The sequence below is a fragment of the Solanum verrucosum genome, unplaced genomic scaffold, assembly GCF_900185275.1.
Source record: "Solanum verrucosum unplaced genomic scaffold, falcon-dt-bn FXZP01000183.1, whole genome shotgun sequence".
In the NCBI taxonomy this organism is placed as follows: Eukaryota; Viridiplantae; Streptophyta; class Magnoliopsida; order Solanales; family Solanaceae; genus Solanum; species Solanum verrucosum.
Window position 1 is genome coordinate 5,180,246 of NW_026020430.1, and position 23,951 is coordinate 5,204,196.

At 35.1% G+C, this 23,951-nt stretch overlaps 3 protein-coding genes across 4 annotated transcripts; 1 reads left to right on the top strand and 2 right to left on the bottom strand.

The window, feature by feature from the left end:
- The first annotated feature begins 229 nt into the window (after nt 1-229).
- LOC125807314 (structural maintenance of chromosomes protein 1) lies at nt 230-13,717 on the top strand. 2 transcript variants are annotated; one of them, XM_049487013.1, is made up of 18 exons: nt 231-809; nt 2,050-2,286; nt 3,179-3,412; nt 4,135-4,373; nt 5,850-6,116; nt 6,267-6,537; nt 7,581-7,705; nt 7,838-7,947; nt 8,043-8,150; nt 8,220-8,359; nt 9,513-9,602; nt 9,675-9,883; nt 10,213-10,382; nt 11,180-11,289; nt 11,461-11,840; nt 12,635-12,886; nt 13,119-13,346; nt 13,451-13,717. In XM_049487013.1, the coding sequence occupies exons 1-18, from the start codon at nt 372-374 to the stop codon at nt 13,497-13,499; spliced, it is 3,657 nt and encodes a 1,218-aa protein (XP_049342970.1). In that variant the 5' UTR covers nt 231-371; the 3' UTR covers nt 13,500-13,717. The 2 variants fall into 2 exon arrangements, with proteins under 2 accessions (XP_049342969.1, XP_049342970.1); XM_049487012.1 differs by having other exon boundaries at nt 230-809; nt 8,043-8,359.
- A 275-nt stretch (nt 13,718-13,992) lies between these two features.
- Nucleotides 13,993-14,642, bottom strand: LOC125807831 (uncharacterized). The gene is made up of 2 exons (XM_049487562.1): nt 14,401-14,642; nt 13,993-14,319 (listed from the first exon to the last, which is right to left on the bottom strand). Exons 1-2 carry the CDS (start codon nt 14,607-14,609, stop codon nt 13,995-13,997), a joined length of 534 nt encoding a protein of 177 aa, XP_049343519.1. The 5' UTR covers nt 14,610-14,642; the 3' UTR covers nt 13,993-13,994.
- A 616-nt stretch (nt 14,643-15,258) lies between these two features.
- Nucleotides 15,259-21,096, bottom strand: LOC125807887 (pre-mRNA-splicing factor SLU7-like). Its single transcript, XM_049487635.1, has 10 exons — nt 20,976-21,096; nt 19,890-20,053; nt 19,684-19,796; nt 18,866-19,279; nt 18,526-18,661; nt 18,138-18,437; nt 17,123-17,339; nt 16,075-16,178; nt 15,745-15,813; nt 15,259-15,681 (listed from the first exon to the last, which is right to left on the bottom strand). Exons 1-10 carry the CDS (start codon nt 20,989-20,991, stop codon nt 15,604-15,606), a joined length of 1,611 nt encoding a protein of 536 aa, XP_049343592.1. The 5' UTR covers nt 20,992-21,096; the 3' UTR covers nt 15,259-15,603.
- Between the last annotated feature and the right edge of the window lie 2,855 nt (nt 21,097-23,951).

The following is a 23,951-nucleotide window of genomic DNA, read 5'->3' on the forward strand; positions in this document are numbered from 1 at the left end:
ACCAATTATAGGTAGAAAAAAAAGGTCATATATATAGTAATTAAAAGAAAAATTATGTAGTAAATTAGTTACCATTTTTTAACTTTTAATAAATGGCGTTCGATATTTTCGAGGGAAAACGAAAAGAAGCTTTCTATAATTCGATTTTTCCCTCTCATTCGTCTTTCATACTCTTCCAATATGGGAACCCGACTCCAGCTCCGACTCCGACGCTCCATGAGTTAAGACACATTTTCCGAGAAAAATACCCGCCAAAACAAAAATCCCCTCACTTCAAACCCTAATTTCACTCTCCATCAACTCAATTCAAGTTTCATATTCACCATTTCATCACAAAATTCTCACTGAAGACCTAGGGTTTCGACTCAGCAATGCCGTCACAGGCGTCGCCGGGAAAAATCCACCGGCTGGAACTCGAGAATTTCAAGTCCTACAAAGGATTTCAATCAATTGGCCCATTTTACGACTTTACAGCGATTATAGGACCAAATGGAGCAGGAAAATCTAACCTAATGGATGCAATCAGCTTCGTCCTTGGAGTTCGTACGGGTCAACTTCGAGGTGCACAGTTGAAGGACTTAATTTATGCTTTTGACGACCGTGAAAAGGAGCAGAGAGGTCGAAGAGCTTTCGTGAGGCTAGTTTATCAGCTTGCTAATGGTACGGAAATTCAGTTTACGCGTGCTATTACGAGTGCTGGTGCTAGTGAGTATCGGATTGATGGGAAAGCTGTTAATTGGGATGAGTATAATGCCAAATTGAAGTCCCTTGATATTCTGGTTAAAGCGCGGAATTTTCTTGTCTTTCAGGTACGTGGTGGTTAATTGTTTTAAGATTTAACTTCATTGCATTGCCATTATATAGTATGTAAGAACAGCTACTATTTCTCGAAAAGACACAACTACAACTCTCATTCCGAAGCAAGTTGCCGTCATTGACAGTATATTATAGGTCATTTAATTGCCAACTTACCTTGTATAGCAAGTATAAAAGTGGAACCCGAAGAAGATGGGTAACTTGCCACATCTAATTTAACTATACAATCACACTCTGATAGCGTGTACACAGACATCATATAATGTAAATTCTATTACATTGACAGTGTGTCTTGGTTTGCCGCAGAATTAACCATCTTTAAACAGCCAGAGCACCTCTGCACCTCATATATTTTTTTTAGGTTAACTAACTTTGTTGTATTAATCACCAAATGAGTCATTACAAATCCATAGCAAAACTCACACAGCTTGCTATCTTAGGCATTAATAATAACAGGAATTACAACTCCAAAGCATATCTCACGCTCACTCATTATTTAAAGGATTGAAGTCCAATTCTAATTCCAGGTGAGGCTCACACACCTGATGCATATGTAACCTTTGCAACAGCTTTCCAGTGTCTTCTCTTCTTCACAAATATTCTTGTGTTCTTTCAATCCAGATGGAATGAATCACTTCACAGCGTATACTAGTCTGAATATACTTAGCGCGTTATGATTTTCCTTTTGCATTTTGAATGGACCATTTCAGTCCTCTGCACCTCATAACATGTGTTCACATTGGTTAGGATAAATAGAGACGATTAAATGAATGATGGTGTAAAAGAATTTTGAACTATCTTTATGGATTGAAAAAAAGTGAACTATCTTTCATCCATTGTAATTGTAGTTCAAAACACATTCCTATCTAATCATAATAAAGCGCAAAGTGTCACTAAAGACAGTATTAAGAATGGCTTGTATTAGCTGAAAGAAGAGGCAAGTTGTTATTGTTGCCATCAAATGAAGGTATCTGGCTAATCTGAGTTGCTCTATAGGTCACTGCAAAAATTGATTGCCATCACGTGAATGAGTTGCTAATTGTATTCCTTTGACGTTCTGTAACTGTGGTACACTTATAAGCTGGCAAATGAATATAAGTAGAAAAAGGAAAGCTCAGAGTATGACATTTAACTACCTATGCTATTATTCTGGAGTTAGTAAACTGAAATAGCAGTTACTTCCTTCTGCATGTGTTAATGGATATCTCTTTTACCTATGGAGAATTGATGCAGGGTGACGTTGAGTCTATTGCATCCAAAAATCCAAAAGAACTCTCTGCACTCCTTGAGCAAATATCTGGATCTGAAGAGTTCAAGAGACGCTATGATGAATTGGAAGAAGAAAAAGCAAGAGCTGAAGAAAAGAAGGCACTTGCTTACCAGAAAAAGAAAACTGTAACTATGGAGCGAAAACAGAAAAAGGAACAGAAAGAAGAAGCTGAGAAGCATCTTCGTTTACAAGATCAACTGGTATGAGTTCAGTACATCTGTTTTTGAGTGCAGCGTCTTGTTTATGATTTTAATGCAAGATTCACCTGCTTTTATATGTTAAAGCATTATTCATGTTTATAGTCATGTGCTGAAGTGTTGTTTTTGTCTATATCCTTGAATTTCTATTTTTTCAGCTGTCTGCGTGAGTATTGTGCTTCTCATTCTTTGTTTTATTTTTTTCAATAATTGTCTTTCTATTTTTTTTTTTTGGAAATTGGTAACTTAATTGTCTTTTGGATTTATCAAGTTATCATTTCATTTGTGCTTCTTCAGTCACAACATTTTTATCCACACTTGCTTGCCTAAATTTTATAACAAGGAGTTTCATACATCTTTGATTTCCTCTTATCTAAAATACGTGCCTCTGTCTGTATTCATTATATGTATATATAAATGCAAGGGTATATTTATCAATTCATAATAAGGTGAGTTTTAAACTACTCTCATTTCCTCCTCGTATTTAGCTATTATCAGTAGTAGGGACATGAAGCATTTGATAAATAGTTTTGTAGTGATTGGGATACTTTCTACTCCATTTTTGGCCTTCTCCAATAGAAGCAATTTCAGGAGAACAAATTAGTTGCTTGGTAGAGGCAGTGTATGCAGAAATGTCATTTATTCCCTGTTAATGATAAAAGGTTATCTACTCTGAATTTTATGGGGACCAATGTGTATATATGGTAACACCCTCAAGATTTTATTTTTTTCCTGGCATGTAGTGGATGATGTTTTTTCTTGTTAGTTGCTATGAGTGGAAGGAGAAAATATTTTGTAAAAAACAGTTGTTTGCTTGGTTTAACTTGTTTCTATTATTCCTTTATGGCTACTCCTCTTGTGAGTCCCCATCATTCGTCATCTGTCTTTATTGCAGAAATCTTTGAAGCAAGAATATTTTCTTTGGCAATTATTCAACATAGAAAAGGATATTGCTAAGACAAACGAGGAACTTGATGCCGAAGAAGCAAGAGTCAAAGAAATTGTGGAGAAACTTGGGGAATATGAAAGTGAATCTAGCAGAAAGAAGAAAGAACTAAGCGGATACATGAGAGAAATTGCATTGCGCGAGAGGAAGATTGCAGATAGAAAAAACAAACTTGACAAGAATGTAATTTTATTCTCAAATTCATTAGTCTTTCACACTTGTTTTATGAGTGATGTTAATGCTATTTTCTGTTTGCCTATGAAGTAAAGCTTTGACTCACAGTTTCAAATTTTGGTGCATGATGCTCGGAGTAACATTATTTCGTCTGAACCACATTTTGTGCTATTCCAATCTGAGATAAAACCTTCAGCAATTGTTGTAAAGGTTTAGATAACTGAAAAGCTGACAGGACAAAACCGAATAGCCTGTTTCAAGATGAGCTATTGCAGGATAGCACTTTTTGCCTGGTAGTCCATATTGCTGGTTCCCTGAATTTTGTGCATGAAATTCGTTACTGTTGGCTCGAAGAGATTCTCTGACTGAATGCTTAGAAGCTTAATGAGTTAAACTTCTTGGGCGAATGCTATTGATTGCTTTCCTAAAATTACTTGTTTATTCTGATAGTTACAATGTTCTATTGAAGGCGTGCAAATGTATTTGTTTGTTTTTAATTTCTATTATTAAGCTTGATGATGTGCCACATTAATCAACTCACTCAGTTTATGTGGCGTCACACAAGAATTTCACCTTTTTTGCCATAGAAAAACAAAATCTCGGTTGTCATTAAATAGATATACTCTTGTGTCCTTGTTGCTCTGTCATCACTAGAGTTGTGAACTACACTTATTTTTTATTCATCACCATTTATAATGTGCTCACTCAAGGATTCATTTATCTTTTCACAGCAACCTGATCTTGTAAAGTTAAAGGAAGAAATATCGCGGATTACTTCAAAAATCAAAAGTACAAGTAAAGAGCTTGATAAGAAGAGAGATGAAAAAAGAAGACATACAGATGAGGTGAAGAAGCTTCAAAATGACTTGAAGGACATTACAAAGCAGCTGGATGAGTTGCGTCAAAGAAGTCGAGATGCAGGGGGGAAACTTCAGTTAGCTGACAGTCAATTGGAGACATATCACCAAATGTGAGTTCTTTTATGGTTGAGAAACTCTTTTACATGAAGGAATATGAGTACTGTGTAATCTCTTTAACGTTTTACTGCTGCTTTATTTGTTAATAAAATAAATGTCTTTGGATGATAATTGACGATCTAGGAATCATTAATTTTTCCGGTAGTTAATTTTGGTCGTAGACTTAGGTTTGTGTTTATAGTCAGGGTTGGTGGGGGTTCAAAGTGCTAAGACCATAAGTATTGAAAGAAGTTCTGAATCTGAGGGAACACCTATACTTTAATATGTTGGGACCCCATTTTATTATTAAAAATAATATAATTATTGATAAAGGGAAGCGTCTCCTATGTCGTGTCAAATCCGCATTGAAAAAAATAAATTTGTCCTCTCCTATAAAGAAAACCAACCCCCCCTCCGTAAAATCTGATCTAATACCTAATGATTAACTAATTTAACAATCTAAACTCTAGTAATAAGGAATAAATTTTCTATTTCAACACAGAACAAAGGAGACATTACATTTCTCTGAAGGCAAGACATTTAAACTTTTGCGCACCTAAGGTTATGGGCTTATGGTCAATTAAGTTGGAGGAGAACCATGATGTTTCAGCCTTTCAGGTTCAAATCCCAGCTGAAGCAAGCCTTGGCCGGTAGAGTTACCTGATATTTGTGCAGGAGGGGGGTAGAAGGTACCCAGGAACAGTCGAGGAATATGCAAGCTGGCCCGGACGCCATAGTCATTAATTTTTTTGAAACTTTTGCTAGTTTCCGTTGGTTATGTGTTTGTGCCTCCGACCTCAAAATAATATCCTGGGCAGGTTTTGTGTAACAAAACATTTTGTGTTGCTCAGCCCATGACTTGGATGTATCTTATTTGCTTATTACTTGAAGCAAGAACTTCTAAATTGCAAATGTACCACATTTTGTTATCATTGTACAGACCTTCTTTGGTTCTGATTTGATGTAAGCTCCTATGATGCTCTCTACCATGTTCTTCTAAACCTTAATCTTTAATACTACTTGGAATTTTAGATTATTTTTTTTGTGACGGTGGTGTCTGGGCCAGCTTGAATGGCCTTGATTATTTCACTGGGTACCTGCTACCTCCCAAAAGCAGGGGTACCTGGTCACACTTCCTTCCAAGGCTCAGGCAGATGGAAAAAATCACCAAGTGTTTTTATGTATGCTCTATTTCTGCCCTGCCCTTGTGCCCCTATTGGGGAGGTGGGAAAAGCTGCTTCCTTGTGCTGCAGAAGCTCATGTTTTTATTACCCATCGCAATATCGTTAGATGGACTGTCATGGGCTCAAAAATTGCTTTTTACATTGTCATCTTCTCTCTCAGGCTGCCTAGACAGAGGAGAAAGGTGAAAGCATAGAAATGTTTGCATTGACACATGATCTGCTTTTTCTATATTCTTTTTGAAATAAATGTCTAGAGATCAAGTGCTAGTTTTCATTTGATGAAGCTTCGTGGATTTGGTTTTACAGTAAAGAAGAGGCTGGCATGAAAACTGCGAAACTAAGAGATGAGAAAGAGGTCTTGGATAGGCAGCAGCGTGCTGATATTGATGCTCAGAAGAATCTGGAAGAAAATCTTCAGCAGCTTGAAAATCGGAAGCATGAGCTTGAGTCTCAGGAGAAACAGATGCAAACAAGGTTGAAGAAAATTCTTGATGCAGTTAAGAAGCATGATGAAGAACTGAAACGGGTGAAAGAAGAACAGCGTGAAATGAAAAATAAACTTCGACGCTCCAGGTTGGTCAGATTGAGCTATGATGCATTCTACTGAATACCATGACATATTTCCTTGTTTAATGGGCTCTGGTCATATGGAAGTTCAAGTAACTGCATTTGCATTTACTTGTTGTTTATGTAAATAACTAGAAATATCTGTTCTTTTGACAGAGAAAAACATGACAATCTGCGCAAACGACTTGATGAAGTAGAGGACCAACTACGTGAGTTGAAGGCTGAGAGACATGAAAATGAGAGAGATGCCAGATTGTCTCAAGCAGTTGAAACGCTGAAGCGTCTGTTTCCTGGTGTTCATGGTCGAATGACAGATCTCTGCAGGCCAACACATAAGAAGTATAACCTTGCTGTAACAGTTGCAATGGGCAGATATATGGATGCAGTAGTAGTTGAGGATGACCAAACAGGAAAAGAATGCATCAAGGTGCGAAAGCAACTATGTCATAGTAATGATACTTCTAATATCAAATAGTTAAGCGGTGCTAGTCTGGTTTCTCTTGCCACGGTTAATTAGGATTACCTGATTATATTTCTCAACTTCTATCTTGGTTTGATAACTTGTGATACTGCAACTTGGTGATGTTGACCTAGAAAGAAATTTCTTCTAAAAGTGCCTTCTGTTTTCAGGGACCGCTCCTTCCTTATTCACTTCATTGTTTTCCTTCTTTTTATTTGTTAATTGAAGCATTTTAACTTTATGTAAATATATTAATGTATTTTATATAGATGTCGCCGTGCTTGCTTTAGAGGTTCATTTTGGAGTGGGATAGGTCTTATCATTTTTGTCTTTGATGTTATACTCCTTTAAAATATCTACCTTTCTCCTTCATAGAGACTGCAATTAACATGCTACCTCTCTGGAGAAAAGCAAATGCTATAAGTCATATGATTCTCCACATGTTTGCGTCGTAGCCACGAGATGCTATCTATGCTTAAGTTTGTGGTAATAATGTACACGTCCTAAAATGCTATGTAACTTTTACCCTACATATCAATTTTGGGTATGTCACTTAACGTTATCAATTTCTGCTGTCTTATATCCAATCAAATGACAATGAAGTGGATTCTTTAGCTGTATATCCCTCTGCCACTCCCAATATAATGCTGGTCGCAGTGGTCCTGTTTTCAGATTTATGTTATCTATACTACTATGAACTTCATCACATTTGTCTATTTCCTTGGGGCGGATTATGCTTCTATACGTGAACTGTACCTCTATCTGTTTTAATCAGTGTAGTATAAGAAAGAACAATGGTATTTGAAGTGATGTTATATGGGATAGGTTTTAGGATGTGATATTCCCTTAAAATGCTTTTGTCTACAACTGGACTAGGGAGCATTTCTTTGACCCTGAGACAGTGCACTTGATTCATTGCCCATAGATTGAGATGCTCCTTTTGATGTGTTTATTGCCCCTATATTTTTCCATTGTGTTAATTGTGCCTCTACGTTCTTTTTTATGTGTAGTATTTGAAAGAGCAAAGACTTCCTCCTCAGACATTTATACCTCTTCAGTCGGTCCGTATAAAGCCAGTAGTTGAGCGGCTGCGCACATTGGGTGGGACTGCAATGCTGGTTTTTGATGTCATACAGTATCCTGTGCTGTTATTTTAATTATTGTACCTAATATGTTGATTATCCATATTCCTCAACCATACACCTGTCTATGATGATGGGAAATTCTTATCAGAAACTTCGAGGTTTTATGCTTAACAGTAACACAGATTTGATCCAGCATTGGAGAAGGCTATATTATTTGCTGTTCAGAATACCATTGTTTGCAATGACTTAAAAGAAGCTAAGTATCTTAGCTGGGATGGTGAGAGACTTAAAGGTAACACAGCGCTTTTCACTGATGAACAACAAAAAGTACTTCCCTTCTTACTATACAAGTTAATCTTGGTTTAACAACACCCATATTGCTTGTAGTTGTGACTCTTGATGGGATTTTGTTAACAAAATCTGGTACAATGACTGGTGGTACTAGTGGTGGAATGGAAGCACGCTCTCACAAATGGGATGACAAAAAAATTGACGGTCAGTTGTGTTCGTTATCCATGTGTCTGGTTGGTTGCATAGTCCTGATTCCTTTTCCCCGGTTTGTAGGGCTTAAGAAGAAAAAAGAAGGTCTTGAGTCAGAGTTGGAGGAGCTTGGATCAATAAGGGAGATGCAGCTTAAGGAGTCTGAAGCATCTGGCAGAATCAGTGGACTTGAGAAAAAGATTCACTATGCTGAGATTGAAAAGGTTTTTGACTATCTTTTCTTAAAGTTTTGTGAGCAGCCATCGTTTTGCATCCCTCCTATTAGTCATTTGAGATTCTTACATTGTCATCAATTTTCGGTTTAAGATGCCCTTGTAGCTTCTTATATAGCAACTTTCTTCCTGATAAAGTTTGATGTAGTGAAGGGGGAATATGTGTATTGTATCTCTAAACTTTGTAGTTTGCTGAGGTTTTTGTGTTTTTTCTTGGGTCCAACTCCATCTTTATTGCCTTTATTCCAATTTCTAGAACACTATTTTGAGATGTCTCAAATACTTGACATGTTTTGCTGATAAAAAAGTACCCAGACACATTATAGAAATAATATGGTTTATATAACTCAATTCTTTCAAGAAATAAAATTTATTTAACAGTTTAAATCCAAATTTCGCTCTAACGTTTCAATTACTCTAATATTTTCTGCTGCATTTGCTGTTAATACACAAGTCAAGTGGACTGTGAAACTCTCTGTCTAATCAATTCATGTCGGCATTAAACAGACTGAAGTAAGCTATTAGTGAGGACCACCAACAGTATAGCTTGTTTTGTTTCTTTGTGGGGAGTAACTAGTTTATATATATAAATAAGGATAAACAATTGCTTAATAATCAATTCCTATGATCACAGACCTTAGGATTTTGTTCTTAGGGCCACCCTGAGCACCATATCCTCATGTTGATTGGTTCTTTCAGTCTCAATCTAGTTGCTCATCAAGTTGATGGCACTTTGGAATTGAAAGGGTGTTAAAGTTTTATTTTTATACTCCACTGATTTATTGCTGCAACTTATTTGTTGATGGTCAATTTCTGAAGAAGGAACTCTGTCTATACTCTTCACTTCTTCTTTGATACATTATGGTAAAGAAGATGACATACTCACATTTATTTATACTTCCAAATGTTCGAATTCTTTGAAAAATAAACTTTATTTACACTTTGGATCTACTTCTGTTTACAACATTTTTGGAGAGTCTGAGCAACATAGTGGCTCAACACTCGTGGTGTTTTTTGCCCTAGCTTTTCACTTCTTTCATAGCTTATTAATTCTGTATCCCTGTTAATATACTATTGCTTATTGGCCTTTTCATTTGTCTATGTTCTGCATCTTGTAATGCTGTTAGCTTGAGTTGTCTTGCAGAAAAGTATTGCAGACAAACTTCAAAATTTAGAACGCGAAAAGGGGAGTATTGAAAATGAAATTGGACATATCCAGCCTGAACTTGAGCAGGTGTTTATACTTCCTATCTTAGTTTCTTTGGTTTTCATTTTGTAACATGGCTCTTACTAGGAGTTTCTGCAGTTGAACAGAAAAATTGATGCAAGGGCACAAGAGATCTTATCGCGAGAGAAAAGGATCAATGACATTGTTGACAGAATCTACAAAAAGTTCAGTGAATCCGTTGGGGTGAGAAATATTAGGGAGTATGAAGAAAATCAGCTCAAAGCTGTTCAGGAAATGTCTGAAGAAAGGCTCAATTTACATAATCAACAATCGAAGCTTAAGTCACAGTATGTTTCCTCTCTGATTAATGTTGTTGGTTCCTTATAACCATTAGAATAAATTCAAAGATAAATAGACACCGACCTCGACCTGATCATCTGACATTTTGATACTGTTTCTCATAATCATATTTCTCTGCCCTTGAGCCAAACAAGCGTCCATTTTTTTAAAAAAAAATTGAACTTGCTTTTCCTTGAGTATTTTGCTGTCCGCATCAATTGTTTGAGCTATAAAGCTAATAATAATATTGAAAGCTCGTTACGGTTTTAAAAGTTGCATTGTTAATTTTCGGCCTAGTTATGGCACATGCCACTTTCTTAATTCAAGCATGTTTCAGGTTGGAATATGAGCAGAAGCGGGACATGGATTCACGAATTGTAAAACTGGAATCAACCCTTAATAACTTAAAAGAGAAATTAAAGGAGGTTGAGACCAAGGAGGCGGATCTGAAGTCGTCCATGGAGAAAGCTACAAAGGAGATAGACGATTACAAGGAAGAAGTATTAGGTATGCTTTAGGTTTCACTTTTTTGTAGAGCCCTTTCACTAGCTTTTCAGTCTTGTTGGACTAGATATTTCTGCTTGTACTTCCTTTGTAGAAGTATTACAAAAGATTCCTTCTCCAAACTCTGTAAGAGCCTCATCAGATAAAGTGCATATTTTGATAGGGTGAAACTGTACCATGTTCTGCTTCTTTTATGATAAATCAGATCACAGCAACAACTGCCAATTTCTAATTAGTCTAAAACATGGAAAATAGCATTGCATGATACTTCAAACAATTTTTTTTCCTGTTCACATTTTCGAAACATGAGAAGTTGAATTGGAGCTATTGTTTTGGTGTCATGCTTTCTTCCTTTTGGTGCAAATTGGAATTAGTTGAAGATGCTGAAACCCTGTTACAGTGCACAGAAACTCTGTATAAATAGACAGGGTAAACTTCTCTTCTGCAATTTTTGGATGTTATCACAGCACTTTCTTAGTGCTTTTTTTAAACATTAATAGTTCTTGCCTATTAAAAAAAAAGAACTTCTGGGACTTAACGAAAATGCAGCTGTGTTCGCATAAATTGGTAAAGAGGGAGTATCACTTCCTGATTTTGGTAATTAACTAGTTATACATTCACTTCCAATTCAATTATATTTCATCTCCTCATTTGAATATACCTTTTCTGGTCATGTCAGGCAACTGAATGCCCAGTATTAGTCATTCCGTTTCCTATGTTCGCACTATGCAATTGGCAATATGTCCCTTTCTCCCAATATGTTGTACATTAAGAGAATTTTATTCCTTTCTTTTCTGCAGCATGGAGGTCCAAATCAGAAGAATGTGAAAAGCAGCTGCAGGAGTGGCAGAAAAAGATTTCTGCTGAAACAACTAGCATTAGCAAACATAACCGTCAAATTAAATCAAAGGTTTTTCTGATCAATGATAATTTCTTGGAGAAGTTCTTTCTTATACTAGTCATGGCTTCTGAGAAGCCACTCATTTTTGCCAATTGCATTCATATATGTTGAAAAGGAGTAGGCGAGTGCTTTCCTCTTAAAAATACGAGTATATGAGTGCTTTTGTTCTTTGTTTTACAGGAGGCACAGATTGAACAACTGAATTTAAAAAAGCAGGAAATATTGGAGAAATGCGAACTGGAGCAAATAGAACTGCCCACTATCTCTGATCCAATGGATACTGGAGAGTCTACACCTGGCCCTGTTTTCGATTTCAGTAAACTGAATAGAATGTATCAGCAGATTACGAAACCCGCTGAAAGGGAGAAACGTGAGGTGGATTTTACTCAGAAAATTGCTTCCTTGATGTCAGAGATAGAAAGAACTGCTCCAAATCTGAAGGCCCTTGATCAATACAAAGATCTGCTGAAAAAGGAGGAAGATGTTAATAAAGAATTTGAAGTGGCCAAAAATGAGGAGAAGAAAGTTACTGATGAATATAATAGAGTTAAAGGGGCCAGGTATTATTAATCTCAAATGCTGAAATTCACATGTATCTCTATATAATTTCACCATGATATTCCTGTACGTCAGAGTATAAATCAAGTGAAGTGGTTACTCTACTTGTTGGAGATGAGGTTACAGTAGTATGCTGTCAGGAGAGCATTACCCTATAGAATTGTTTGATCTATGTATGCTTGCTTATTTACGGTTGTTCAATCCCTGCTTCAATTAATGTTTTTATAAATGGGGTTTTTAAATTTTTCTAGAAAGGGAATTCTGCTTTTGATAAGTCTTTGAGATCCATGTGATTGAGATCACGTTTATTGATCTTCTATTAAAACCAATCTCTAATTCATCTATCCTTATATTATCCTTTGCAAGGATGAAGGATCTACAGGAAAAGACACATGAGGCACCAAAAAAAATAAAAGAAAGAACTAGAAAAATTTACGTATTGCTGAAGCATATATGTATTTTTTTATTTCAATTTTTTTGTTGAAGCGTGTTCTTTCTTGCACTCATTGTGGCCATATTCTTGATTATTTGATATGTGCATGAGACAATATGCTCCTATTTGTAGGTCCCTTTCTTCTCTTTTTCCCGTCTTTGGTGTGGTCTTTAGGTATATTTGTTGCCTTTGATTAGACGTAGAATGGTGGGATAGTCTTTTTATATTCTAATCCTGTAGAAAAAATAGCAAAAGTTGACTACCATATCTGTTATCGTATTTTGTTGATCTGAAGTCTGCATGTTCCCTACTTGTGGGACTAAACAGTATGTTGTTGGTGAAGTCTGCATGTTCTGCTTGCAGGTGTGAATTGTTTATGAAAGCTTTCAATCACATATCTGGCAAAATCGACAAGATATACAAGCAACTCACAAAGAGCAATACACATCCTCTCGGTGGGACAGCATATCTTAACTTGGATAATGAAGATGAGCCATTTTTACATGGTATCAAGTATACCGCTATGCCCCCAACAAAACGATTTCGGGATATGGAACAGCTTTCAGGAGGAGAGAAGACGGTTGCAGCACTTGCATTGCTTTTTGCTATCCACAGGTAATCTATGTGGCTACTCGCGAACTCATTGTGCCAGCAGGAAGTAGGGAAATACTTGTTTTAGTCTCAGAAATTACTATGTTCATTTGGCACAGTTTACATCCACTTGATATGCAAATATCAGCTAGCGTGAGCGCATTGTAGATATTGTCCTAGTGATAATACTTATCTTATTTCCTTCCAATTTGAACTAGTGCAAAAAATGTTTCACACTTTTTTGTGTGATTTTCAGTTTTAGACCTTCTCCATTCTTCATACTGGATGAAGTTGATGCTGCATTGGATAATCTGAATGTTGCCAAAGTTGCTGGATTCATTCGATCAAAGTCCTGTGGAGGTGCTAGGCTTACTCAGGATCCTGAAGAAGGATGTGGCTTCCAAAGCATTGTTATCTCTCTCAAAGACAGCTTTTATGACAAAGCTGAAGCTTTGGTTGGTGTTTACAGGGATGCCGAGAGAGGGTAAGATTCTGCAGCCTCTCTATCACTCACTTCCCTTCTTTCTTCTTACTTATGATGATAACGTCAACACGCTGTTTTTTTTTTTTTCTTTTTTCTTCTTGCAGTTGCTCGAGCACATTGACATTTGATCTGACCAAGTACAGGGAATCGTGAAAGTCCAACCTCTTGTTCTCTGGAGATGTAGTTCACCGATGTTTAGATCTTTGGTGGTGGTTAATATAACAGTTCAAATGTAGTGTAGATTGGTATATAAGTGATCTTTAACATTATATACATACATGTTCCCAGTCGTTTGAAGTTTCACAACGCTGTTGCTACACGCCAATAGTGGCTAGTATCTGAATGTATTTTAGTACTTGTGATTTGAAGAACTACATGTTGTGGCTGCTTCTTTGCTTTGAAATCTTCCTAACCACCCGTCACTTAGAGCGCATGAAACTCATAATTACGATTTGTATGTGAGACCATAGCTTACATGAAAGCAGGAGAGGATGATTTAGTCTGAGAATCGTCAAGCATGATAATGTTATAATAGCACCCGAACATAAGTAGAACTAATGTTCAAAAATGTGCGTCGAACTAGTTACAGCTTAATACCAAACTGGAAAAGCTAACAAAAGATTTAAGTAACAATCAACAAGAAGCTAATTAGTTGCAGGCTTCATTAGCTTGAGATAACTGTTGAGCCAAAACAGAAGCAGATTTTTCAGAAACCAAAGCTTGAATGAGCATGGTCTTTACTTCCCAAGCACTGTAGGGATAATTGTGTCTGGCATATGAATTCAACAATGCAGCTGTTGATTGCTTCACTAATCTGGCAAATACATTATCCCCATCGTCGTTTCTTCCAGCAGCTTCTAGCAGTGTTAGATCATACCTGTATCGCTCGTAGGCCCTGGATCCAAATATTTTAGATACTGTCGATGTCTGTGGTACCATTTTTGGCCATGACTCTCTTCTGCTGCTCCAATACCTATTCACCAATAGCAAAATAACAGGTTTTTATCTACTTTTTAGAATAGTGATAAGAGTAGTAGAAAGAAGAGTTTCTTACTGAGGAGTGCATCTTCCTCTGTTTCTGGTGTACACAAATCCAGGTCTAAACTGTTGAGCCGATACATTGAAATCTCCCAAGTAGAAGTAATAAGTAAATAAGAGCACTAGAATAGCCAAACGATTCTTCAGCATTTTCTTTGGAGCTTTTGCAGTTACCTCAAACTCTTTAGTGAAGTTATGTATATTTGGATCTGAAGAAAAACACATCCATCTTTTGGTCGTCCTCGAAAGTGGTGCAATTTTGAAGTTGCTAGCTTTTATTGAAACTATCACTTTCACCGTTTTTAACTTAATTTGCTTTTATGTTACTTATATACTCATGATGGAACAGGTGTTTGTTTGTAGCTAATGACAGTCCCACGTGGACGTGGAGGATAGCTTACCTTGCACGAATAATTTATCCCTTCCTTTCAATCTTCTTTTTCTTTATATAGGGACCGTTGTCCGTCTCAAATAAATAAATAAATATATATGGACCGTTGTGGGTTATTCTGTCTTATTTTGTTAGTGTCAGTTTGAATTCCATTTATATATACAAACAATCAATTAAACCTAGTAACCGTGGTAATTAATAATATGATTTCCTTGTAGGAAAAAGATATGTGATTATGGTGGTAGTAATTTACGACAAGCTGCGGTGATTGATAGTGGTGGTTACAACCAGTGCTATAGTGTAAAGGAAAATAAACTTAGTAATTAATGTCTAAATAATTATTATAATTTGAGACTTGAAACAAATAACTTGGTGAATAAAATTTGAATGATTCAAATTCAAATCTTTATCCAGTGTAGATAAATAAAAATAAAAAATAAAATGAAAATGATGGAATTAAAGAGTTCTCACGCTAGATATTTCAAATTTGGAGCTATTAAAGAGAAAAGAGTAGTAAATATGATCTCACAAAACCCAGTGCGTATATATACAATTGATAAATCAGGACACTTGACAGCAACGCGCAGGAGCGTCAATCATCCAAAGAGTTCCTCACGTGTAAGTCCTTTATTTACCCTAACTAACTAGTATAATGGATGGTGTGTATTTTACTAGTAACATTGCAAACCAAATCAAAGAACTGACAAACGGACAGAACTCAGAATTAACCTTTCATTCTCCTGGAACATGTAGTATGCAAATGGCAAGTGCTACCTATAAAGGTGCACTGCCACCCAAGCAGCAAAGGACTTCCCTCTTCTGTATAACTCAGTGCAAAAAGTCCCTCATTGGATCGTCATGGAGGACCTTTTTCATTCTGTAGGCCTCCATTTCTTCCGGTGTAACCTACACAGAGAAATGTGGTAAGACAAACAGAAGGGAAACATAAAAACAAAGAATTAGATGTACCTCGTCATTGTACTTCACGTTGTATTTTCTTTTCCTTTCAGCCCTCTCTTCTCTTCTCTTTTCATCCTCCTGCTCGGACAAGAAATACAAACTTAAGATCGTGTTAGACCATCCAGATATACATGTGAGCTAGAGCCAACTGAGATTAAAACATGGATTCAGTCAGGCATATTAACCACCACCCACACTTTTCCACTATCATTCTTTGTAAACATGGAAAAGAAAAAGAAATTACATTATGTTTCCAAAAAGAAGAAGAGGAAACTGAGTTAATTCATCATCAAGAAGAGTGGCGCTTCAAAATCACCAAGAATAGGTTAAAGGGGATACCTTTTTAAGAGCTTCAGCCAGCTTTTGCTGGTCCAGAACCAAATCGTCAGGAACTTCAGTTCCCCAAGTAGCGAGCCTCTTCTCCTCAACCGGCGCATGTGTATCTAGATTGATCACATATTTGATGAAAAGAATATAAATATAAAAGTTTGAGATAAATGGCTACACTGCAAACAAGTATACCTACAAAGTGACAGGTAAGAAAAAAAAACCACCTTCAAATACGGGGTTCATGCCACATTATTAGGAAAATATGTACACATTTGAAGTAGAAAAGCTAGGAAATCAGACAGTTCACTGATAATTCTGTCATCAAATACGCAATTCCCCCACAGTAGCGTGTAGATTCATAACACAATGAACAAAGAGGGTGGGTGAACAAAGGAGGAAAGTTAACTCCTTTGACTTATGGCAAATTCTAATATTCCATTGCTGACCCAAGAAAAACTGTAGAAGGTTGCTAATTCCAGTATAACCAAATTCTTGACCAAAATTCGAAGAGGACGACAGACAAAATTTCAGCAGTCTGTATTTATAGGTAAGAAGACCCGAAACATTCACAACATCTGATTCTGAATCCTGATCATATATTTCAAACACAAAGTGACAAAACAACAACTGTATCCGTCCCAAACAAGTTGGGCTCAGCTATATGAATCCTCACTGACTAGGTTTCCCTTTTAATTCATCTCAAGCCAACATCAAATGAAGTAATAAATATAAAAGAAAATAAAAATACCAGCAGTTCTCCATCTTTCCTATTGCGTAAAAATCTCTAATAGTGCTAAAAGACTCCTAGAAAGCATAAGATCTAAAGTAAACATATTAAGGATACTCCCAATCAGTTGGGTATCATGGGAAATACTTGGATTTGAGAAACTAGAGACTTGGGTATCGGGTCATATGCATCATAAAATCTAAAATCAAACAATAAAGAATTGTGAAAGTTCCATTATCAGGAAACTGGATTATCGGTATGATTAAAGTGCACATACTATTGATTTAACGAGGGGGTGTAGCAACCTGAATTTCAATAGAGAACACTAACCTTCAGCAGACTCCTTGCGAGCAATATTGGCCTTCATAAGATCACCAGAAGCTTCAGCTGCTTCAATTCCAGCAGCACCTGTACAATAGCTGTTTCTGATGGTCTGTTTGCAGCATTTGTAACCCCACTGATGATCCTTCCACCATGAACCCCAAACTGTGGTGTGGTTATTGATGAAAACATCCTCTTCATATTTGCTCCTAGGAATAGACATCTCCTACAGCAAGCAACTCACAAGTTATGCCAAACAAACGAATCTAGAAACATTTATAGACATTATACACTCTTAATGTTCCTAATAAATGTTATTTCTAGTTCTATCCTGTTTCCCTAGAAAATGGAGCAAGTATTTCTTTGCGTTGCACAGACTAGTCGTAACAACTTGGGAAGGTTTTGGAGATGGTATCTGAAAATTGCCGTGCTGTCCAGATGTTTATGTAAATGAGGATAGTTAAGTGTTGAATCCGATTATCTGTATGAAAGGCAGATGATAGTTTCTTTGAGGTATCAGTATACATTCATTCTTTAATGAATAATTCTCTCGGAGAGTTTAATAAGTAATATATCTTAATATATCAAGTTGTTTCCAGTTTGGATGAACTTGGTTAGGAGAAGAATAGAAATACCCACATCTTCAAAAGACAAAATAAAAAAAGATGTCGAATTGCCTTCAATCGAGGTAAACAAGGCAGTATGATTGAAGACTGGATTGCTAGATATGATGGAAGGAGAGGATGATCTCTTGAATTATTCTGCTCTCAATACTTGAAGTAGGAAATAGTGATGAAGTTTATTATGTTGCTGGAACTGAAAGGTGAAGGGAACCTAAACCCAGCAGAGATTGGAATGCAGCAGAATGAACCCAAATGAAATCAGATACCTTTTTGCAATTGCAACAACAATTAAGCTTCAATCTCAGTGTAATTTAATATATACCATTACGTTATGCTATTCAACCCTGTGTCCTAAAACATGCAAAGTAATTTATTTATGCAGTCTATGATGAAAGAATTACCTGGCCCTTCACAATCCTACCAGCACAATCATATTCAACTTCTCTCTCACTCTGACCTAACAGTAGTTCTCTCGGGAGTATTTCTTCACTGGCAGCATTACCATACTTCTCCATGATATCCTCCTTTGTTTGTGACTTCAGTTTCTCCTTGTTAACCTTGTAATTTTTGTAAAGCAGTTCTGCTTGGGATGGAGCTGCTTGCATATGAACATCATGCCCCTTGTCAAAAGCTTCCCAAGCATGAATATTCAGCTGCTTGAACTCCAATGCTTGACCACTAACTCTATTTTGGTTATCACCCTATAAGAGGAAACATAAAAGGATGACTAAGTTAAAAAATATGAACAATGAAAACCAGTACTATTTGGTGGACCAAATGTACACTTACAGCATAGAACTTTTCATTTGGATCCATATCTGGAAGAGGGTCTTCACGCATGGACCGGGTTTTTTGATCATAGTGTGCAGAATTGACGTCAAGATTAAGAAGATATTTTGCTGTATCTTCCCGGATACGTAGATTCCTGGACGATGCAGAAGCATCAGTAGCTTGATAAAGTAGCACTCAGACCAATATGTGTACTATGTACTTTCTACATAGTACAAGTCAGCCATTCATTTAACCCCTCATTCATTCCCCCACAACCAAACCAAAAAAAAAAAACAGGACCCCAAAAGTAAATAGGCAGGAAGGGATCAAAGATGAAAAAATATTAAGGAAGATAGACCTAACAGTTCCTGTGCTTCCACCACCAGTGGTTCGTACACGCTTCTCAACTTTTGCAAAATCCATCTGCTTGCTTTCGTCAACCTTGGCTTCATCTACCTTCAAAACATCTTCAAAATATTCATCTTCGCTGTCACCTCTTTCTTCATCCTCTTTGTTATTTTTCTCCTCCAACTTTTTTAGTTGTTGATCTTTAAGGTATTTCTTTCTTGCTTCATCCCTTGCTTCATATCGTTCAATGATATGAGCATAAGAAGCAGCATCATAACCATTCCAACGATCCCTTTTACCATCATAATCCAGCTCAAACTGCTCTATCTTCTCATCAGGAGCAATGTGTTTTCCGGTCCATTTTGCTCCTAATATGCGTGGCCTGTCCGTGCATGACTTAGCATCGTGCGTCATTGCTCCACAGCTGTGTCAGTCACATTATATTCAGATTATCATGTGAGAAAGCACATTAAGCAATACTATTTGTCTATTTCAACACCAAAGTACATAGAAGATTTGCTATTTCTTGAATCCAAAAAAGTTATTGGCCTTTTTCCAACTTTAGAGTTGGAATCAGATGAGTATACTAATTTTCTATTAACTTCCCAGAGTAAAAAGTATACACCAAAAATTGAAGTTTAGCCAGGCACCTACCAGACAATGACTACAAGATTTGAATTTCCAGATCAAAGGATTCTCTTTTGATTGAAGTCCTTTTTGACCATATTAAAGGTAAGAGACATAATGTATACATCTATGAAAGCCAGCAAAAAGAATGTGAATCAACAATACATCGGAAACTACCAAGAAAAACAATGGTTTACTTACTTTTCACATGCACCCTTTCTATACTTGTCAGCCTGATATATTTTTGCACCTCTGTCATACCATGATTTCGTGTAATTTGGATCAGATTTCCATTTCCTTTGATGTTTCAAACTCTATGGAATAGAGCAAGTGAATGTCAAAAGTGCGCCCAGGCAATCAAGAAATGCAACACTGACCGAAACTCTAAACAAGGAGAAAACACATACTGGTCTCTCTGCATTGAGATACCAAGGAGCTGAAGACATATACTGAGGAATGTGAGGATTAATTTCTTTTCCATCCTCATCCAACTCTGCCGGTGCAAGACCAGCCTTTCGCGCCTCTTCTAATTCCAATTGTTTCCTGTGGTCCTCCCTAGACTTAAACGCCACTGCATTTTTACAAAATTAGAGTTGCATCAGATATATTAAAGATTTTATCATGGAAGCAACCACTCTCTTATGTAGAAAAGCTTTATGCAGCATGAACTTGATCCAATGAAAGCATCAAACTTTAGGCATGGTTTGTTTCTTAGAAGATTTTTTAAGCTGTGGAAAGATTATTTTTTTTCCAAAAACATGTGTTAAATTTTTTTCATGAAGTATCTTCAAAAAACTTTTTCAATATAGAAAGGACATGACTTATGAGGTATTTCTCATAGAAAAACACTTCTTCCACTAACAAAACACCCAAAACCTTTATAAAAAACTCCCCAAACACATTTTTCTTCTAAACAAACTTTTTCCTCAAAAAAGATCCCTTCAGATAGTTGTTTTTTTTTTTTTTTTCAAAACTTGTCCAAACAGAACGTTAACATCAATTGGTTAGCAACTGAATCCATGATAAATCTATTATTCCATCTAAATACAAATTAATCTAATGATAACAATATGCAGCTAGAACAACAATATCAAACATATAAATCCAGTATCTAAAAAAATCTTTTCTCCATATATCCATCAGCTCTATTTTGCGCCCGCATAATTCAATATACTCAATAATTATACTTTTAAAATGACAGATTAGCAAATTATAACCAAGAAAATCTTGCATTAGAGCAAATATTATCAAATTATAAATATTATCAAATTATATCCAAAAAACTTGCAGTCGAGCAAATATTAGCAAATTATATCCAAAAACTTGCAGTCGAGCAAATATTAGCAAATTATTACCAAAAACTTGCAGTCGAGCAAATATTAGCAAATTATATCCAAAAAACTTGCAGTCGAGCAAATATTGGCAAATTATATCCAAAAAACTTGCAGTCGAGCAAATATTAGCCCTATTTGCAATATAGAAAATATGCGTACCTGAAGCAGTAGCCATGATTGATACAAATCACTAAATGAATGAATCAAACACCAAACCTAGAGAGATAAAACTCTGATTCGAACAATGCGGTGATTCTTTGATTGGTTATCGGGTTCCGGGTTTTATCCCTTTTGTGGGTCGGGTTTGGTTTGTTTCATAAGATGCCGGGTTATATAGTGAAAGCAGAAAGCCCATGACAATTTCATTGGGCCTGGAATATTTTGCTCTCTCAATTTCATTGGATATAAAAAAGGAAAAACTACCTATCTAGACATAATTTACTATTATATATACATATTTTACCTCTAGTTTAAAAATATTACATATAATACCACTTTTTAATAATTATATCATATTTTTAAAAAAGTTAAATTAGATACACAATCCCCTTAAATATGATTTTTTATAATTATCTTAAAAGTATATCTCCTTAATTAATGTGACTTTAACAATTCAAATTAGTTCCTCTCTCTTCACACCATCAGCCCACTCCCCCACGTTATTCACTGTTTACACACATCTACCATTACCTCCCTTCTTTCTCAACCATTTCAATACACGCTTTGTTTCACACACATCTACGATTACCCCTTTCTTCCTCAACCATTTCAATAAATGTTTTGTTTCACACACATCTACCATTACCCCTTTCTTCCTCAAGCATCTCAATACATGTTTGCATGTACTAAATTCATAATCAACTATCTATAATCAACATTATATAAATAGGTAAAGTAAGATTTTGTTCAATTATTTCGAAATATTGTATTGTAACTTTGTTCTTACCATGTTAATGTATCTAATTTGAAGCTCTAATTCTTTTAAAGTTCGATTTTAGGATTTTTACATTGTTTGAATCTATTAGTTTTCCATACTTTTCAATGGCTGAAAATTTACACTGTCATTAATTTCGTACAACGATTTGATTTTTTTTTAATTTTGGATTAATGATAAGACAAATATTCTACACTCATGATTTATTCTTAAGTTCATGCGTTTTAATTACATTCCACATTTAGATACATATAATTATATGTATATGCTTACTATGTATCCAAGATACATGTTCTTGAATATAATGTATAAAATTGATACTTGATACATCAGATTAATACTAGATACATATAAAAGATACATGAAATTAAAATTAGATCATATAAATAGATACATGAAATTAATATTAGGTCATATAAATAGATACATGAAATTAATATTAGGTCATATAAATAGATACATGAAATTAATATCAGATACTTCTATGATACATATGAATGTACTTGTATGATACCCATGTATGTTTAGTTTGTTGGATACATCATATATTGATAATAGATACATCAAACTAATGAATTTAAAATGAAATTAGTCAAATTAAATGACCAAGATATACATGTTTTAGTCTTTTATTAATAATATTAATGAAATTTATTATTTCAAAGAATAGTAAAATAAAATTAATTAAACATATATACACTACTTGATTTCCGCCTTATATTAAGTGATTTGATTAATTTAAATTTCTAAATTAATTGTCCATGTATTCTGAAATCTGAAAATCCTCAATGACTCCACTAATTAAGAAAATCAGTTACAACCAATTAATTTAAACAAATAAAATACGTATCTCAATTTTAAAATTCGGCAGATACATGTATCTCGCAGATTCAAATTCATGTATCTCAAACATGAAATATGGTAGAGGAAGTAATATTTGAAACTCGACTTGAATGTTGGCGTATGAAGAGTCATCCCTTCAATGAAAAATTCATGAGTGAAATGAACAAATAAATGTTGTTTGATTTAGTATAATATTGTTAATGTGTAGTACATTTAACGAGAATCATCCGATTTTGGGAATGTTCAACCATTAAAGTGTTTGAGAAACAACAAATTTAAAAATATAAAACCTAATTTGTAAAATTTTTAACAAATCCCCACTATTTCTGACAATTATTCATCATGATATGTAAATCTCCAAATCAAAAAATGTTTAAAAAATCACAATATACACGGAAAAATCAAAAAGTTTACAGGTCCTAAACCATGAATCTTTGATAAGCATAACAATATATTAAAAATTGAAGTAGAAAAAAATGTACCTATACATGTATCTGGTTAGCTTCCATTGCGTCTTGTTTAAACTTAAGAGTCGGATCCTACAACCATTACAAAATGGTTATGAAAAGAAACAAATAAAAATTTCTTTATCGGAAATTTATTGTTCATTAACAATTCCTTAACAAGATTCATACCATTTTTTGAATTATGAGCCATTAAAATGGAATGGAAAAAAAACAGACTCAAACAATGTAAAAATTCTAAAATCTATCAGCTAAAAATTTTTAAATGGAGAAATAACAAACTCAAACAATGCAAAAGGTGTATTAAACTACTAAGGAAGGAGGGGTAATGAGGGATACGTGTGGGAGTGGGGAAGAAGGGGTGAGAGTAGGATAGTGTGAATAGGATACAAACGTTTTGGAATTGGAGAGGGAAGCGGCTGAATTGAAGAGAGATTAAATTAATTTGAATTATTAATGTCCCACTAATTAAGGAGATGTAATTTTAAGATAATTATTTACTATCATTTTTTAAGGAATTGTGTATCTGATTTAATTTTTTAAAATATATGGTATATTTATTAAAAAGTGGTACTCTATGTAATATTTTTAAAGTAAAGATAAAATATGTATATAGGATAGTATAGTATGTCTATATAGGTAGTTTTTCCTATAAAAAACTCTAAAAAGGAAAAATTGTATGAAATAGCAAACTATTAATTCAAATTAAATGTTATAGCCATAGTTTATTTTATTTGTAATTCGCAGCAAACATCCCATTTTTTTGTCATCTAATTCGGTATACAATTAGTTAATTTATACATTTCGGTATAAAATGTATAAAATGCGTTTGTTTTTCTATAAAGCGAGAGAAAAGTGTATATACAAGTACAAATACATATATTTTCGTCTTAT

Bases quoted from the DNA above. Each gene is read 5' to 3' on its own strand.
- LOC125807314 (XM_049487012.1), top strand. From the start codon at position 372: ATGCCGTCACAGGCGTCGCCGGGAAAAATCCACCGGCTGGAACTCGAG. The intron at 7,948-8,042 runs GTAACACAGCGC...TATTGCTTGTAG, and splicing joins GGATGGTGAGAGACTTAAAG to TTGTGACTCTTGATGGGATT. The intron at 8,360-9,512 runs GTTTTTGACTAT...GTTGTCTTGCAG, and splicing joins ACTATGCTGAGATTGAAAAG to AAAAGTATTGCAGACAAACT.
- LOC125807831 (XM_049487562.1), bottom strand. From the start codon at position 14,609: ATGTGTTTTTCTTCAGATCCAAATATACATAACTTCACTAAAGAGTTT. The intron at 14,320-14,400 runs GTAAGAAACTCT...ATTGGTGAATAG, and splicing joins AGAGGAAGATGCACTCCTCA to GTATTGGAGCAGCAGAAGAG.
- LOC125807887 (XM_049487635.1), bottom strand. The intron at 19,280-19,683 runs GTAAGTAAACCA...TGACTGACACAG, and splicing joins AGAAAGGGTGCATGTGAAAA to CTGTGGAGCAATGACGCACG. The intron at 16,179-17,122 runs GTTAGTGTTCTC...TGATCAATCTAG, and splicing joins TCGCAAGGAGTCTGCTGAAG to ATACACATGCGCCGGTTGAG.